Source organism: Hypanus sabinus, chromosome 31 (assembly GCF_030144855.1).
Source record: "Hypanus sabinus isolate sHypSab1 chromosome 31, sHypSab1.hap1, whole genome shotgun sequence".
NCBI classification, from domain to species: Eukaryota; Metazoa; Chordata; class Chondrichthyes; order Myliobatiformes; family Dasyatidae; genus Hypanus; species Hypanus sabinus.
Window position 1 is genome coordinate 38,691,759 of NC_082736.1, and position 18,097 is coordinate 38,709,855.

At 48.5% G+C, this 18,097-nt stretch overlaps 1 protein-coding gene across 1 annotated transcript in view; it reads left to right on the forward strand.

Moving 5' to 3' along the window:
- Window positions 1–18,097, forward strand: part of LOC132384107 (neurexin-1-like) — a 1,241,271-nt gene that overhangs the window by 439,712 nt on the left and 783,462 nt on the right. Inside the window, exon 8 of the mRNA XM_059955449.1 lies at window positions 763–807. Within this exon, the coding sequence (XP_059811432.1) occupies window positions 763–807 (45 nt within the window). The remainder of the gene's footprint in view (window positions 1–762; window positions 808–18,097) is intronic.

Below are 18,097 nucleotides of genomic sequence, written 5' to 3' on the forward strand. Positions count from 1 at the left end.
TCTCTCAGACTGTGGAGAATAATCCCAGCCGGTCTGCCCTCACCTCCTCCCATTCCCTCCCTTCACCCCAAACACGACAGTGGAGAGAGGGTCCCCGCACCCTCTGATCATTTCTGTGGGTAATCCTGTGAGTGATGCCATTGTACCCGAGACTGTGTACGCGCATGACGCAAATTGGCCGGCGGCGCCCTGCGCGCGTTCATCCGAGACTTGTTTCCGAGTCTGGTGTCTGAGGACGGGTGTGAAAACTGACCTTCCGTTTACTCTATAAGGTGTTCCTTCTCTGCTGCACCACCCACGGTGAAGACGTTCAACGGGGTTGATTGTAATCCGGGAGGGGGTGGAGTGGTGTGGTGCCTGTCGGAACAGGAGGGCCCTTTCGTTCAAAGTTGCCCATCACTGAATCAGGAAGCGGTGTTGGGCCGCCCATCCTCTGCAGACCCTGCTAACTGGCCGAGCAGAAGCCAGAACGTTGTGGCGCAGCACCCACCTATCTGGCTACCTCCCTCCCACCAAGCTCCCCAGCGTTTTGTAAAATTAATTTGCCGATTCTGTGTGTACTTACTAACATGCTTTGAGAACTAACCTGATGTCATTCACGGAATGTAGTCATTTTCTCTGTACTAACAGTTAACCTTGTTTTTGAGCTGAGATAATACTACTAACCTTCTCAACTGGCATCATTTCTTTTGAGTGCGAAGTCCTCATTGAGTTCACGGTCTTGTCATTTCTGTTTCTTTCCCCTTCCCTTTCTCTCCGAAGCATTCAGGCATTGGACACGCAATGGTAAACAAACTACATTATCTGGTAGATATCATTCTTACTGTCTTAACGTTTAGGATTGTGTGTTCCTCTCACCTTTTACTTTTGAATAATTGACGTCGATTTTTTTACAAAAACCAAAAAAAAAAATCAGAATCGACAGGGTTGGTAAACAGTTTTTTTTGGCTTCCTTCCAGACTGAACTTTCATCTGTCTTGCTGAGTATATTATATTTTCATATTTCTTTTGAGTTGGTCTCTCTCTTTCTCTCTTGCGCGCACACACGTGCACAGGTGCCCAGGCACACGCATACATGCGCGCACACACACGCACACACGCATACCTGTGCACAGAGAAATGCACACACACACACACACACACACACACACACACACACACACACACACACACACACACACACACACACACAAAGAGACACACAAACACATAGAGAGAACACCTTGAAAAAATGGTCTGCATTGACGCCACGCTTTCTTGACTTTCCCCGCCTTTCCCTGCACCCGTGTCAGGAGGGGCTTGAGGGGGAGACTGTAGGGGTCATTGATCCACATCCCCCCCAATCCCCTCCTCTCCCCACCCTACCCCCTCCCGTCCGGCTCTCGCAGCCCACTCTGCATGGCATGCAGCGACGTTCAGGAATGCGTTACTGTGCTTCTCTCTGTCCGGCCTCACTCATACCTTCCGTCTCGATACTCCTCTTATGTGTCTCATTCTTCAGGTCTTCACGGTTCCGTTCTTGAAGGGGAGAGAGCCTGCACAACTGGCCATGTCGCCGGGACTCCTCTTGCTTCGGACTCCCTCACTCACAGTCCTCCCCTGTTCCAATCAGGTCTTAGTCAGACTCCAACCCCTTCTAATTGTGCACTTCCCTCACACGAAAGGTGAGACAGGTTTCCTGCAGGATTTTCTGCTCCTGTGAGGTCTGAGTCAAGTCCAAACCCTTTCCTGTTGCCCACCCTGGCCTGTGGTAAACAGACTGAAGCACTCTCTCAGTCTCCCAACCTGTCCGGGTTACTGTGCTGGGAGTGGGGGCTATTGAGCAGGGAAGGGGAGAACAAAGAGCACCCTTCATCCCTGGAGACCTGGAGCCAACCTCCTCGAAAGATAAAAATTAGTATTATTTGTCACCTACAGCGAAAATCTACTCAGCGAGGATTGCTTTGGGGGAAACCCGCGAGGGTTGCCACGTCAGCTTGCTGCATAGCGTGTCCATAACTCACTGACCATAACCTGTACGCGTTTGAAATGTGGGAGGGAATCCCGATCAGTGATCGCTGGCTCCGTAAAGCGCTGTACAAACCCCAACGCCAGCCTGGTGCTCTGTAGAAATGACAATGGGTTGTCTCCTCTGGAGGGTTGTTCGTGACCCCAACTCATTATGCCCCCCCCCCACTCCAGAAACAACCCGTGGTGGGGGGGAAGCCAGTTTAGGGGAGGAAGCAGCAAGTACTGAGATTTGTAGCTGTGTTGAAAGAAGAGTCGAGTCCTCTCACTCGCCTGCTGTGCCTCAGGAGGGTTTGCGGGAGTCTGGAAGGGATGTGATTTCCATGGGCGGTCCGTCGTGTAGGAGAGAACGTTCCTCGTTCCCTTCCAGAACACTCTGCCGGGGGAAAGAGACCTACCTGTGCCCAAGCAGATGGGTAATACAGCTTCAACACAGGCAACTCTGGGAGAGCTCAGCATCTCAGGCAGTGTCTGTAGAGACGAGTATACAGTCACCACCCCTCAATGACTGGGTCTGCCCCCCCCCACTCCTCTCCCACACACCCCTCCCACTGGGTCTGTTCCCCCCCATTCCTCTGTTCCCATCTGCCCCTCACCCACACATACACCCCTTACACTGGGTCCCCTCCATCTGTCCCTCACCCACATGCACCCCTCCCACAGTGTCCCCTCCCCTTCTGTTCCCATCTACACTTCCCACCTCCCTTATTCTGGTTCCACGCTCCATCTTCCTCTCGTTTCAGATCTCACCATCTGCAGCTCTCCAGAATATAGGTCATAGATTCATGGTGGTGAATCTGTGGAATTCATTGCTGCTGGCAGCTCTGGAGGCCAAGTCATTGGGTGTATTTAAAATGAAGGTTGACAGGTTCCTGATTAGCCAGGACTTCAAAGGTTACAGGGAAAAGACAGGAAAATGGGATTCTGAGATGTCCAGTGTTTCTCAGAAGCACTGCTTTGTACGGGTAGCTCTGTTTTATATCAGAGCCTGGAATTACCCTGGAGATCCGAGCCCATCACTCAGAGCCTGAAATTACCCTGGAGATCCGAGCCCATCACTCAGAGCCTGGAATTACCCTGGAGATCCGAGCCCATCACTCAGAGCCTGAAATTACCCTGGAGATCCGAGCCCATCACTCAGAGCCTGAAATTACCCTGGAGATCCGAGCCCATCACTCAGAGCCTGGAATTACCCTGGAGATCCAAGCCCATTGCTCAGAGCCTGGAATTACCCTGGAGATCCAAGCCCATTGCTCAGAGCCTGGAATTACCCTGGAAATCAGAGCCCATTGCTCAGAGCCTGGAATTACCCTGGAGATCCGAGCCCATCACTCAGAGCCTGGAATTACCCTGGAGATCCGAGCCCATTGCTCAGAGCCTGGAATTACCCTGGAGATCCGAGCCCATTGCTCAGAGCCTGGAATTACCCTGGAGATCCGAGCCCATCACTCAGAGCCTGAAATTACCCTGGAGATCCGAGCCCATCACTCAGAGCCTGGAATTACCCTGGAGATCCGAGCCCATCGCTCAGAGCCTGGAATTACCCTGGAGATCCGAGCCCATCACTCAGAGCCTGAAATTACCCTGGAGATCCGAGCCCATCACTCAGAGCCTGGAATTACCCTGGAGATCCGAGCCCATCGCTCAGAGCCTGGAATTACCCTGGAGATCTGAGCCCATCACTCAGAGCCTGGAATTACCCTGGAGATCCAAGCCCATCACTCAGAGCCTGGAATTACCCTGGAGATCCGAGCCCATCGCTCAGAGCCTGGAATTACCCTGGAGATCTGAGCCCATCACTCAGAGCCTGGAATTACCCTGGAGATCCAAGCCCATCGCTCAGAGCCTGGAGTTACCCTGGAGGTCTGAGCCCACTACTCCTGTGCTTCAGGCAGTCTCATGGAAGCATCTCTGGAACACAGAGGGAAGTCACAAACCAGTTCCCAGCTGGAGAAATGGTACCTGGGGCACATTGGCACAATGTTTTACAGTACCAGTGACTTGGGTTCAATTCCCGCCACTGCCTGTAAGGAGTTTTTTACGTTCTCCCTGTGACTGTGTGGGTTTCCTCCGAGTGCTCTGGTTTCCTCCCACAGTCCAAAGACATACCGGTTAGTAGGTCATTGTCCCGTGATTAGGCTAGGGGTAAATCAGGGGTTTTTGGGTGGCACAGTTCAAAGGACTGGAAGAGCCTACTTCACAATGCATCTTAATTAATAAATAAGAAGCACAATCTGAGATGGATGGAAATGGGCAGAGAAAGATGGAGACAAATGGAGGACAGAGATGGCTGGAGACAGGTAGAGATGGACACAGACATACAGAGATGGACACAGATGTACAGAGATGGACAGCGGTGTACGAAGATGGTCAGAGAGCGATGGAGATGGATAGAGACAGACAGATAATGGCTATGGAGACCTCAGTCCTGTGATACTGGGTCTGTGAAACCCCAGCCCTCAGTGCAGTCTCCTGCCACTGGAACTTCGGCTCTGGTGGGTGTGTCCAGGGGAGGAGGGTTTCCAGTTTCTGTGGGTAGACTGGACCAGATTCGGATCGAAATTTATCACATATACTGTGAAATGTGCCATTAGTGGTAACAGTAAGCACACCTAAGAATGTGCTGGGGCAAGTGCTGCCACATATTCTGATCTCAACATAGCAAACCCACAATACTCAGCAAAATAACACAGAATACAAAAGATGGACGGGTTAGAGTTAGTAAACTGATACCTGTCAATTCTCAATAATTAAGATTGCCTTTTTTTTCTGCTTTGTTCCCTCACTGGGAAAGGAGGACATGCCTGACCTGCTAGACATGTCTTCCTTCTCAACAGTTAACAACTCCTACATTCTTCTCAGGTTCAGATTCATTTATCACACGTACAGTGCATCAAAACATGCAGTGAAATGGGTCATTTGTGTTAGCAGCCAGCATAGCCCAAGGATGTGCTGAGGGCTGCCCATAAATGTCGCCACACATTCTGACACCAACATAGCAATCCCACAATGCTCAGCAGAACAACACAAAACAACAATGGCGAAAACAAGCTGTCATTCCTCCCTCCACCCACACATCCATGTACACACGCAGTCCTCCAAGCCCAGGACAGGCCGACTCTGGACTCCACACTCCAGTGGACCTGCAAATTCGCAGATAGTGAGCTTCAGCCTGTGAGAAATATTACACTGAAACAGGATTGGTCCTTGCAGACAGTGCTCAGTCTTGCCCCAGAGAGGGACGAAGGGAGTGAGGAGATTTCGACAAGTACTGTACTGCGCAAAAGTCTTAGGCACATGAAGTATTCACCCCCTCCCCCTTGGAAGTTTTCATGTTTTATTGTTTTACAACATTGAATCACATTGGATTTAATTTGGCTTTTTTGACACTGATCAACAGAAAAGTTGATCAGTGTTGAAGTGAAATTAGATCTCTACAAAGTGTACTAAATTAATTACAAATATAAAACATGAAATAATTGATTACATAAGTATTCACCCCCTTCAAGTCAGTATTTAGTAGATGCATCTTTGGCAGTAATTACAGCCTTGAGTCTGTGTGGTTAGGTCTCTATATCAGCTTTGCACGCCTAGACACTACAAATTTTTCCCCATTCTTCTTTACAAAACTGGGATCGTAAGTGAACAGCCCATTTCTAGGCCAGCCACAAATTCTCTGACTTCGCCACTCCACGACATTAACATTGTTTTTTTTAGCCATTCCTGTGTAGTTTTAGCTTTATGCTTGGGGTCATTGTCTTGCTGGAAAACAAATCCTGTCCCAAGTCACGGTTCTCTTGTAGACGGCATCAGGTTTTCCTCCAGGATTTCCCTGTATTTTGCTCCATTCACTCTACCCTCTACCTTCACAAGCCTTCCAGGGCCTGCTGCAGTGAAGCATCCCCCCAGCATGATGCAGTCACCACCGGGCTTCACGGTAGGGATGGTGTGTTTTTGATGGTGTCTTATGCCAAACATAGCATTTAGTCCGATGGCCAAAAAGCTCAATATTGGTTTCGTCAGAGCATAGAACCTTCTTCCAGCTGATTTCAGATTTTCCCACTTGCCTTCTGGCAAACTCTAGCTGAGATCTCATGAAAATTTTTTTTTCATCAGTGTCTTTCTCTCTGCCACTCTCTGATAAAGCAGTGACTGGTGAAGCAACCAAGTAACAGTTGTTGTATGCACAGTCTCTTCCATCTTAGGCACTGAAGCTTGTAACTCTTCCAGAGTTGTCATAGGTCTCTTGGTAGCCTCCCTCACTAGTCCTCTTCTTGCACGGTCACTCAGTTTTTGAGGATGGCCTGGTCTAGGCAGATTTACAGCTGTGCCATAATCTTTCCATTTCTTGCTGATTGACTTAACTGTACTCCAAGAGATATTCAGTGACTTGGAATTATTCTTGTATCCATCTCCTGACTTGCGCTTTTCAATAACCTTTTCGCAGAGTTGCTTTGAGTGTCCTTTGGTCTTCATGTTGTAGTTTTTGCAGGAGTTGGACTTTCCAGATACTGGTGTATGTTCACTACAATCAATTGACTAAACACATGTGATCTCCATTTAACTATGTATGTGACTGCTAAACCTATCTGGCTGCACCAGAGATGATTTGCTGTGTCATATTAAAGGGTGTGAATACTTAAGCAATCAATTATTTTGTGTTTTATGTTTGTAATTAATTTAGATAACTTTGTAGAGATCTGTTTTCACTTTGACACAAAATACTCATTTTCTGTTGATCAGTGTCAAAAAAGACAAATTAAATCCACTGTGATTTAATGTTGTAAAACAATAAAACACGAAAACTTCTGGAGGGTGAATTCTTTTTGTATGCACTGTATATATACCTAGTATACTGAAGGCTTTTGCTCAGTACTATAGTAATTTTATGTAATTTACTGTACTGCTACTACAAAAAAACAATACAAATTTCATCACATATGTGAGTGATGATAAACCTGATTCTGAAATGGGTCCTTACTGTGGACTGAGAGTGAGAGGGGGGCAGGGAGAGGGGAATCATGGTTGGGAAAAGGGGGAAGGGAGAGGGGAGGGAGCGGGAAGCAGCAGAGAGACATTCTGTAATGATCAATAAACCAATTTTTTGGAATTGAATGGCCTTGCCTGGCATCACACGCTCGGTGTGCCTGCACCTGCGCCAACCACTGCCCCCTGCCCCTGGTACTCCTTCTCTGCTTCCAGTTCCACTGTGAGTGATGTGAGGGGGACACTAAGTTCAGAAAGCACCAGAGAGACTCGGGGTGAGGGACATCACCGGTGAGTGATGTGAGGGGGACACTGAGTTCAGAAAGCACCAGAGAGACTCGGGGTGAGGGACATCACCGGTGAGTGAGGTGGAGTGACACTGAGTTCAGAAAGCACCAGAGAGACTCGGGGTGAGGGACATCACCGGTGAGTGAGGTGAGGGGGACACTGAGTTCAGAGGATCAGAGAGACTCGGAGTGAGGGACATTACCGGTGAGTGAGGTGGAGAGACACTGAGTTCAGAGGAGGATCAGAGAGACTCGGGGTGAGGGAACATCACTGGTGAGTGATGTCGAGTGACACTGAGTTCAGAGGAGGATCAGAGAGACTCGGGGTGAGGGACATCACCGGTGAGTGATGTTAGGGGGACACTCAGTTCAGAGGATCAGAGAGACTCGGAGTGAGGGACATCACCAGTGAGTGATGTGAGGGGGACACTGAGTTCAGAGGAGGATCAGAGAGACTCAGGGTGAGGGACATCACCGGTGAGTGATGTTAGGGGGACACTCAGTTCAGAGGATCAGAGAGACTTGGGGTGAGGGACATCACCGGTGAGTGATGTGGAGAGACTCGGGGTGAGGGACATCACCGGTGAGTGATGTGGAGAGACTCGGGGTGAGGGACATCACCGGTGAGTGATGTTGTGAGGGGTCACGAGGTTCAGTGGAGGATCAGAGAGACTCGGATGAGGTAACATCACCGGTGAGTGATGTTGAGAGGGGTCTCGAGGATCAGAGGAACACTGGGACAACACTCAGTGTCTAGCGACATCACTCACTGGTGATGTCCCCTGACACAGGGTCATTCCAATTCTCCTCTGAAGCCAGTGTCTCTGCCACATACTACACCAGTGATGTCCTGACACCCAGGGTCTCTGTGAACTTCCTCTGAGACAGTGTCTCCTCTGCCACATTATTCACCAGAGCTGTTCCTCTGATCATCCTCTGATCTCAGAGTCCCCACCCCACATCACTCACCAGAGATGTGCCCTCACAATTAATCTAACTAACCCTCCTCTGAACTCAAAGTCCCCACCCCATATCATTTACCAGTGATGTCCCCTCACGCAGGGTCCCTCAGAACTCAGTGTCTCCCCGTATCTCTCACTGGTGATATTCTGTCACCCAAACTCACTCTGATACTCCTCTGAACCCAGATCCTCCATCATTTCACTCACCAGTAATGTTCGCTCAGACAGTGTCTCAGTTCATGAAGGGTTGTTCCTTAAATACAGCCCTCCCTCTGCTGATTGACTTGCATGTTCAAGGACAGTGTTAATCTGCAGCCGGGCAATGCCACTGTATGGGTGTGGTGTGGAATCGGGTATTTGATGTGAATCTGGGGGGATAGATGGGAATGGTGTGGTGTGGAATCAGGGGTATTTGATGCGAATCTGGGGGGAATAGACATGAATGATGTATGGAATCAGGGTTATTTGATGGGAATTTGGAGGGATAGACAGGAATGATGTGGAGTGGAATCGGGTATTTGATGTGACTATGGGGGGATAGACTGGAATGGTGTGGTGTGGAATCAGGGATATTTGATGGGAATTTGGGGGGATAGACTGGATGGGTGTGTGGTTTGTATCAGCATGGATTCTGTGATGGGATGTTGGAATGCTGGAAGCAAGTGGAGCAAGTTCTTGATTAGTCAGGTCGTCAAAAGTTATGGGGAAAAGGCAGGAAAATGGGCTTTTAATCGGCTTTGATGGAATGGCGGGTTAGATATGATTGTCTGAATGTCTTAATTCCGCTCATATGTCTTGTGGTGTTATGGGAAGCCCATTTGGTTACAACTGGAATGTGCAAACTCCACGCGCACACAGACACACAGAGACACACACAGAAACACACAGAGACACACACACACAGATACTCAGACACACACTCAGACATGCACAGAGACACACACACTCACACACACAGACACACACACAGACATGCACAGATACTCAGACACACCGACACACACACACATATGCACAGATACTAAGACACACACACACACACACTCACTCACAGATACACACACACACTCATACACGCACAGATACTCAGACACACACACTCGCACTCGCAGATACTCAGACACACACACACTCTCTCCCTCTCCCTCTCTCCCTCTCCCTCTCCCTCTCTCTCTCTCTCTCTCTCTCTCTCTCTCTCTCTCTCTCTCTCCTCTCCCTCTCCCTCTCCCTCTCCCTCTCCCTCTCCCTCTCCCTCTCCCTCTCCCTCTCTCCCTCTCCCTCTCCCTCTCCCTCTCCCTCTCCCTCTCCCTCTCCCTCTCCCTCTCCCTCTCCCTCTCCCTCTCCCTCTCTGTCTCTCACCAGCCGATGTCATTATCGAGCCTGAGTCTCTGGGTTGGAATGGTAGAGGCTCTTCAGCTGTGAGTTAGTGATGTTTATTGTGATATTGATTTGATCCAGGACATTTTGGTGAAGAGTCTGGGCATTATTTAACTCAATTCTAATTCCCAGGCCACTGTTTTACACGTTGTTAGGGTAAATCATATTTAACTCCAGACAAGCCTTTCCCTGATCACATGTTCATGAGCACTCTGTCAATGTCCTTTCCCTGAATGTTCGAGCATGCTGTTCCCATTCTGAGCTGACGCCAGAGCTTTTAGACTTCCGAACGAGAAGCAAGAGAGAGACACCTGCTGCCAACAGGCGATGCTTCAGCAGAAAAACACACAAAATGCTGGAGGAACAGCCGGCCGGGCAGCATCTATGGAGGGGAATAAACCGTCAACGATTTGGTCCGAGACTTTTCATCAGGACTGGATGGAGGATCTCGGCCTGGAACGCCGACTGATCATTTCTTCCCATAGATACTGCCGACGCACTGAGTATCTCCAGGATTTCAGAATCAGAATACTTTAATATCACTGGCATGTTGTGAGATTTATTGTTTTGTGGCAGTAGTACAGTAAGGAGTGAAAATACAGAGCAAAAAATCTATTGATGTTGTGTTCCTGGGTTCACTGTCATTCAGAAATCTGATCTGATGGCAGAGGGGGAGAGCTGTTCCTAAAACATTGAGTGTGTTGCTTCAGGTTCCTTCCCGATGGTGGTCACGTGCAGAGGGCAGGTTTTGGGTGATGGAGGTCCTCAGTGACGAATGCTGCCTTCTTGAAGCATTGCCTTTTGAAAGTATCCTCGATGCTGGTGCCCCAGATGGAGCTGGCTGAGTGTCCAACTTCTTGTGTGTGTTTGCCTGTCTGGCGGGGTGGAGATATGTCTCTACTAAAGGAGGCATAAGTTCCTCCTTCCCTCTATCAGCCTGCAGGCCACCCTTGGGCAAGCTGTAGCTCCTGCTTAACCCCAGATCAGGGTCATGTAAAGCTCTGGGAGCAGGTGGTGGATGGTTGTATGAGCACAACTCCTAGTTACGCATCCACTGACACCAGGCAGACATGAGTTTTGATCATGGCTGGGGGGGGGGGGGGGGGGAGTCATCTGTCCTGTGAAGACACTGCCCAGAAGAAAACAATGGCAATCCTTTTCTGTTGAAGAATTTGCTGAGAGCATTCATGGTCATGGAAAGGCTGTGATGGTCCAGGTCATACAACATGGCACAGAAAGATCAGACTCAGATTTAATATCGTTGGCATAAGTCATGAAACTTGTCCGCAATGATGATGTTGCTCTGGCTTTCCAGCATCTGCAGAATCTCTTGTGTTTATGATATTTCAGCGAAGTCCATGGGACTGCAGTCAGTTTTATGTTCAGAGGGGATAGGTACAGGGTCATGAATCGTGGTGAGTGAAATTGTGGTGAGGGAGGGGGAGGGTACTGAGGGGGTGAGTGAAATTGTGGAGAGAGAGGCAAAGTGTGCTGAGGGGTGAGTGAAATTGTGGTGAGGGAGGGGGAGGGTACTGAGGGGGTGAGTGAAATTGTGGAGAGAGAGGCAGAGTGTGCTGAGGGGTGAGTGAAATTGTGGTGAGGGAGGGGGAGGGTACTGAGGGGGTGAGTGAAATTGTGGAGAGAGAGGCAGAGTGTGCTGAGGGGTGAGTGAAATTGTGGTGAGGGAGGGGGAGGGTACTGAGGGGGTGAGTGAAATTGTGGAGAGAGAGGCAGAGTGTGCTGAGGGGTGAGTGAAATTGTGGTGAGGGAGGGGGAGGGTACTGAGGGGGTGAGTGAAATTGTGGAGAGAGAGGCAGAGTGTGCTGAGGGGTGAGTGAAATTGTGGTGAGGGAGGGGGAGGGTACTGAGGGGGTGAGTGAAATTGTGGAGAGAGAGGCAGAGTGTGCTGAGGGGTGAGTGAAATTGTGGTGAGGGAGGGGGAGGGTACTGAGGGGGTGAGTGAAATTGTGGAGAGAGAGGCAGAGTGTGCTGAGGGGTGAGTGAAATTGTGGTGAGGGAGGGGGAGGGTACTGAGGGGTGAGTGAAATTGTGGAGAGAGAGGCAGAGTGTGCTGAGGGGTGAGTGAAATTGTGGTGAGGGAGGGGGAGGGTACTGAGGGGTGAGTGTCTGTGTGTGTATAGTCGATGCGAGAGCAGCATTCCCGAATATGGCTTCTGGTGTGATGACATGAATTATTAGTGAGACAGACCAACATAATTCTAACAACAGTATTAATTACCCATTTGGAGGCACCCCTTAACCTTGGGTGGGAGCAATAATTGTGATTCATCAGTTTGTTGTGCAGAAGATTTTAAGCATTTAATGATGATCCTAGAACACAGAACAGTACACACAGGAATCGGCCCTTCAACCCAGACGTCTGTGCTAAACATGTTCCAAATTATCCAAATCCCTTCTGCCTGCACAGTGTCCATCTCCCTCCATTCCCTGCACATGGTCCTTCTCCTTCCATTCCCTGCACATGGTCCCTCTCCCTCCATTCCCTCCACATGGTCCATCTCCCTCCATTCCCTGTACATTCATGTGTTTGTCTATCAGCCTCTTAAACATCTCCATCGTATCTGCCTCCACTAACACCGTCAGCAGCTCATTCCCCACACCCACCACTCCCTGTAAAAACATTTGCCCCTGCACATCTCTTCTTAAACTTGCTCTCCCTCCTCCTAGGGAGAAAGACTCTGCCTACCTGCTATATCACAACTTCAATCAGGTCTTCCCTCAGCTCCCACTGCTCCAGAGAAAACAACCCAGCTTTGTCTAACCTCTCCTTATAAGTATAAACTCTAATCCAGGCAGCATCCTGGTGACTCTCTCCAAAGCTTCCACAAACTTCCTGTAAGGGTCTGACCAAATACTCCAGATGACCAGAGTTTCTACAGCTACAATGGGCTTTCAGACTCAGTACCCTGACTGACAATGGCTCGCAGGGCGAATACCTTCGGTATTACTTGTGTTGTCCTCCAGGGGCTTTGCACGTCATGCCCCAAGGGTCCTGCCGTGAACTGCATACTTCTCTCTTACATCTGACCTTCCGAAGTGCAACCCCTCACACTCTCAATTTCAAAGTAAATTTATTATCAACGTTCAGTAGATGTCACCCCAAGATTCATTTTCTTGCTGGCATTCACAGTCGAACAAAGAAATACAATAGAATCAATGAAAAGCCACTCACAAAGACAGATAATCAACCAATGTGCAAAAGACAAACTGCAAATACAAAACAGACAAATAAATAAATAAATAAATAAATGGATAGCTAGATAGATAGATAGACAGACAGATAGATAGACTGACAGACAAATAGACAGATGGATAGATAGATTGACAGATAAATAGATAGATAGATAAACCGATAGATAGATAGATAGATCAATAGAGAGATAGATTCATAGATTGATTGATAAATACATAGATACACAGATTAATTGACAGATAGATAAATAGACAGACAGATAGATGGATAGGTTGATAGATGGACAGTTAGATAGATGGATAAATACTGAGAACACGAGTTGTAGTCCTTGAAAGTGAGTCTGTAGGCTGTGGAATCAGTTCAGTATTGGGATGAGTGAAGTTATCCACGCCAGTTCAAAATTTCAAAGTACATTTATTATCAAACTGCAGAATTTGCCCAACAAGAGATGGCCAACTGGTTAGTTGTCATGAGTGATGTGCAGGCTCCATGAAAAACAGTTTCAATCAGTACCTACATCAAGAAATACCAGAGCATCAGTCAGACATGTTCAAAGTTCAAGGTAAAACAGACAGACATACTTTATTGATCCCAAGGGAAATTGGGTTTCGTTACAGCCGCACCAACCAAGAATAATGAAGAAATATAGCAATATGAAACCATAAATAATTAAATAATAATAAGTTAATCATGCCAAGTGCCAATTTATTACCAAAGTACATGTAAGTCACCGTATACAACTGTGAGATTCATTTTTGTGCGGGCATTCACAATAGAACATTGAAATACATGAGGATCAGTGAAAATCTACATACAAACTCAGACTGACAGATGGCCAATGTCCAAATTGTTTCAGTACAAAATAATAATAATAATAATAATAATAAATAAATACATGAATTATCCTGAGAGGGTGAGACTCCTTGGAAACACCTAAACTCAAGAGATCTGCCTGTAGAGTAAATACAGGCTTATAGAACAGCTGTCTTCGAGTTACACAGACTGCCACAACTTTCCATGCAGAATCAAGCCAGAGTGGAAGTCAGGGATCGGGGAACAGTGCACACAAATCGCACATCTCAAACAGCTTCGGCTACTTGAGGTAGGGTGGCCACCGAGTGGAGGTTAACCAGTCACCTCTGCACTTTCCACGTCACTCTGATGCTCGTGGCCCAGCCCACTGGAGACCCTGGATGGATGGTCTCGACAGTCCCTCCCCTCACCCCTCGACCTGCTGGGTTCTCCCAGCCAGTGGTCACTCGGTATAGCCTGCCTTTGGTGCACTCAGGTATGGAACAGTGTTGACCCTTTTCTCTGGCCTTCCGCCACGTTGAAACCTTCATAAGTTTTGTTCACTATTATTTAGAGATAGAATGCGGAACAGGCCCCTCTGGCCCAACAAGCCCCACCCACCAGCAACCCACCGAGTTAGCCAACACACACAAAATGCTGGAGGAACTCAGCAGGCCAGGCAGCATCACTGGAAAAGAGTAAACAGTCGACATTTTAGTCTGAGACCCTCCATCAGGACTGGAAAGGACGGGGGAAGACAGGTAGACAGGGTCATGAAGAAAGTCCTGATGAAGGGTCTCAGCCTGAAACGCCAACTGTACTCTTTTCCAGTGATGCATCATGGCCTGATGAGTTTCTCCAGCATTTTGTGTGTGTTGTTTGTGATTGTGTCACCTATTTAACCATAGTCTAATCATGGAACAATTTACAATGACCAATTAACCTACTAACTGGTATGTCTTTGGACTGTGGGAGGAAACCCACGCAGTCACAGGGAGAATGTACAGAGTCCTTACAGATGCTGCCGGAATTGAACTCCAGACTCCGGAACTCCCTGAGCTGTAATAGTATCGCGCTAACCGCTATACTACCGTGGCACCCAGTTCCCTCTCTCTGCTCAGGTCATAAGGTGCCTCCACCCACCCCCCCACTTCTCGAGGGGTGCAGTGGTGTAGGGGAGCAGAGGGGTGGAGGTGTGCCCAGGGATAGTCCAGTTCAGTAGGGAGGTGAAACTGGAGGCTGGACTTGCTTCACCTGAAGGGAGTCTGAGGGTTAACGTCATGGACGGCAGAGAGTCTAAAATGTTCTACCTCGGTGGAGGGTTCTGTAGCTGGGGGCAGAAGTTAAAGGTCAGGGATAGGATGTTTGTAGGTGATTCAAGGGGGGGCTGTGGTTTGCGATTTGGAACTGATTGCCTGAAGGGGAGGTGGAGTCAGAGACTCTGACAATAGTGGAGGGTGCTCTAAATGACAGGGAAGGAGACGATACAAGTGTGTATGTACCTGCAAGCATGTGTCTTACACACACACACTACTGTATGATACATGTATGCAGAAACACGCATGCACACAGGCACACATGAATACACACAACTGCGTGCAAAATCACAGGTACACACATGCACAGACCTGCAAGCATGCCCACAGATTTACATACACACTAATGCACACACACATGTTAACAAACATACAAGCACAGGTGTACAAAATGGTCACATACATATATGCATAAAGGCATGCAGTCATATACTGGGGCTGGAGGGAGTTACAGAGATAGGGACAGCACAAGAGGGGGTTACAGAGATGGGAAGGGGTTATAGATACAGGGAAGGGTGTAAAGTTGGAGCAGGTTACTCCACATGGCTTTAGACCACCTGGACAACACAAACACCTACGTCAGGTTGCTGTTCATCGACTGTAGCTCAGCATTTAATACCATCATTCCCACAATCCTGATTGAGAAGTTGCAGAACCTGGGCCTCTGTACCTCCCTCTGCAATTGGATCCTCGACTTCCTAATTGGAAGGCCACAGTTTGTGCAGATTGGTGATAACATATCCTCCTCGCTGGTAATCAACACTGGCGCACCTCAGGGGTGTGAGCTTAGCCCACAGTTCTACTCTCTGTATACTCACAACTGTATGGCTAGGCATAGCTCAAATACCATCCATAAATTTGCTGACAATTTGTTGGTAGAATCTCAGGCAGTGACAAGAGGGCGTACAGGAGTGAGATATGCCAACTAGTGGAGTGGTGTTGCAGCAACAACCTGGCACTCTATGTCAGTAAGACAAAAGTCCTGATTGTGGACTTCAGGAAGGGAAGGATGAAGGAACAGGTACCAATCCTCACAGAGGGATCAGAAGTGGAGAGAGTGAGCAGCTTCAAGTTCCTGGGTGTCAAGGTCTCTGAGGATCTAACCTGGTTCCAACATACTGATGTAGTTATAAAGAAGGCAAGACAGTGGCGATAATTTATTAGAAGAGCTTTGGCATGTCAACAAATACACTCAAAAACTTCTAGAGATGTACTGTGGAGAGCATTCTGACAGACATATCACTGTCTGGTATGAGGTGGGGGGCTGAAGGAGATGAAGAAGGTTGTAAATCTAGTCAGTTCCATCTTGGGCACTAGCCTACAAATTACCCAGGACATCTTCAGGGAACGGTGTCTCAGAAAGGCAGCATCCATTATTAAGGACCTCCAGCACCCAGGGCATTACCTTTTCTTACTGTTACCATCAGGTAGGAGGTGTGTGTAGGTGTGTAGGGGGTACAGAAGGCTGAAGGCACATACTCAGCAATTGAGAAACAGCTTCTTCCCTCTGCCATCCAATTCCTAAATGAACATTGAATCTTTGGACACTACCTCATTTTTTCAAATATACAGTATTTCTGTTTTTGCACTTCAAAAAAATCTATTCAATATACATAATTGAATTACTTGTTTATTTATTATTATTTTTATTTCATTATTTATTTATTTCTCTGCTAGTTTATGTATTGCATTGAACTGCTGCTGCTAACTTAACAAATTTCACGTAACATGTTGATGATAATAAACCTGATTCTGATTCTGATTCTGAGACAGCGAGGGAAATACGACAGGGTCTTTTAAGTGGATACGATAGGGTTTTTTAAGAGACTTTTGGATAGGTACATGGAGCTTAGAAAAATTGAGGGCTATGGGTAAGCCTAGTAATTTCTAAAGCAGGGACAGGGAGAGGTATAGGGACCAGAGGGGGTTACCGAGGTATAGAGGGGAGGAGGTTACAGAGACAAGGAGTGGTGTAGGGTTGGAGGGGGTTACAGAGACAGGGAGTGGTGTATGGTTGGAGGAGGTTACAGAGACAGAGAGTGGTGTAGGGTTGGAGGAGGTTACAGAGATAGGGATTGGTGTAGGGTTGGAGGAGGTTACAGAGATAGGGATTGGTGTAGGGTTGGAGGAGGTTACAGAGACAGAGTGGTGTAGGGTTGGAGGGGGTTACAGAAACAAGGAGTGGTGTAGGGTTGGAGGAGGATACAGAGACAGGGATTGGTGTAGGGTTGGAGGAGGTTACAGAGACAGAGAGTGGTGTAGGGTTGGAGGGGGTTACAGAGACAGGGATTGGTGTAGGGTTGGAGGAGGTTACAGAGACAGAGAGTGGTGTAGGGTTGGAGGGGGTTACAGAGACAGAGAGTGGTGTAGGGTTGGAGGGGGTTACAGAGACAGGGTGTTGTAGGGTTGGAGGGGATTACAGAGACATGGCGGGGTGTAGGGTTGGGGGGGTTACAGAGACAGGGTGGGGTGTAGGGTTGGAGGGGGTTACAGAGACAGGGTGAGGTGTAGGGTTGGAGGGGGCTACAGCGACAGGGTGTAGGGGTTGGAGGGGGTTACAGAGACAGAGTGGGGTGTAGGGGTTGGAGGGGGTTACAGAGACAGAGAGTGGTGTAGGGTTGGAGGGGTTTACAGAGACAGGGAGGGGTGTAGGGTTGGAGGGGGTTACAGAGAGGGAGGGGTGTGGGGTTGGAGGGGTTACATAGAGGGAGTGGTGTAGGGTTGGAGGGGGTTACAGAGACAGGGAGGGGTGTAGGGTTGGAGGGGGTTACAGAGACAGGGAGGGGTGTAGGATTGGAGGGGATTACAGAGAGGGAGGGGTGTAGGGTTGGAGGGGGTTACAGAGACAGAGGGGTGTAGGGTTGGAAGGGGTTACAGAGACAGGGAGTGGTGTAGGGTTGGAGGGGGTTACAGAGAGGGAGGGGTGTAGGGTTGGAGGGGGTTACAGAGAGGGAGGGGTGTAGGGTTGGAGGGGGTTACAGAGACAGGGAGGGGTGTAGGGTTGGAGGGGGTTTCAGAGACAGGGAGGGGTGTAGGGTTGGTGGGAGTTACAGAGACAAAGAGGGATGTAGGGTTGGAGGGGTTACAGAGACAGGGCAGAACATGGGGACCAGAGGGGGTGACTGAGAGCAGGAGGGATGTAGGGACTTGAGAGGG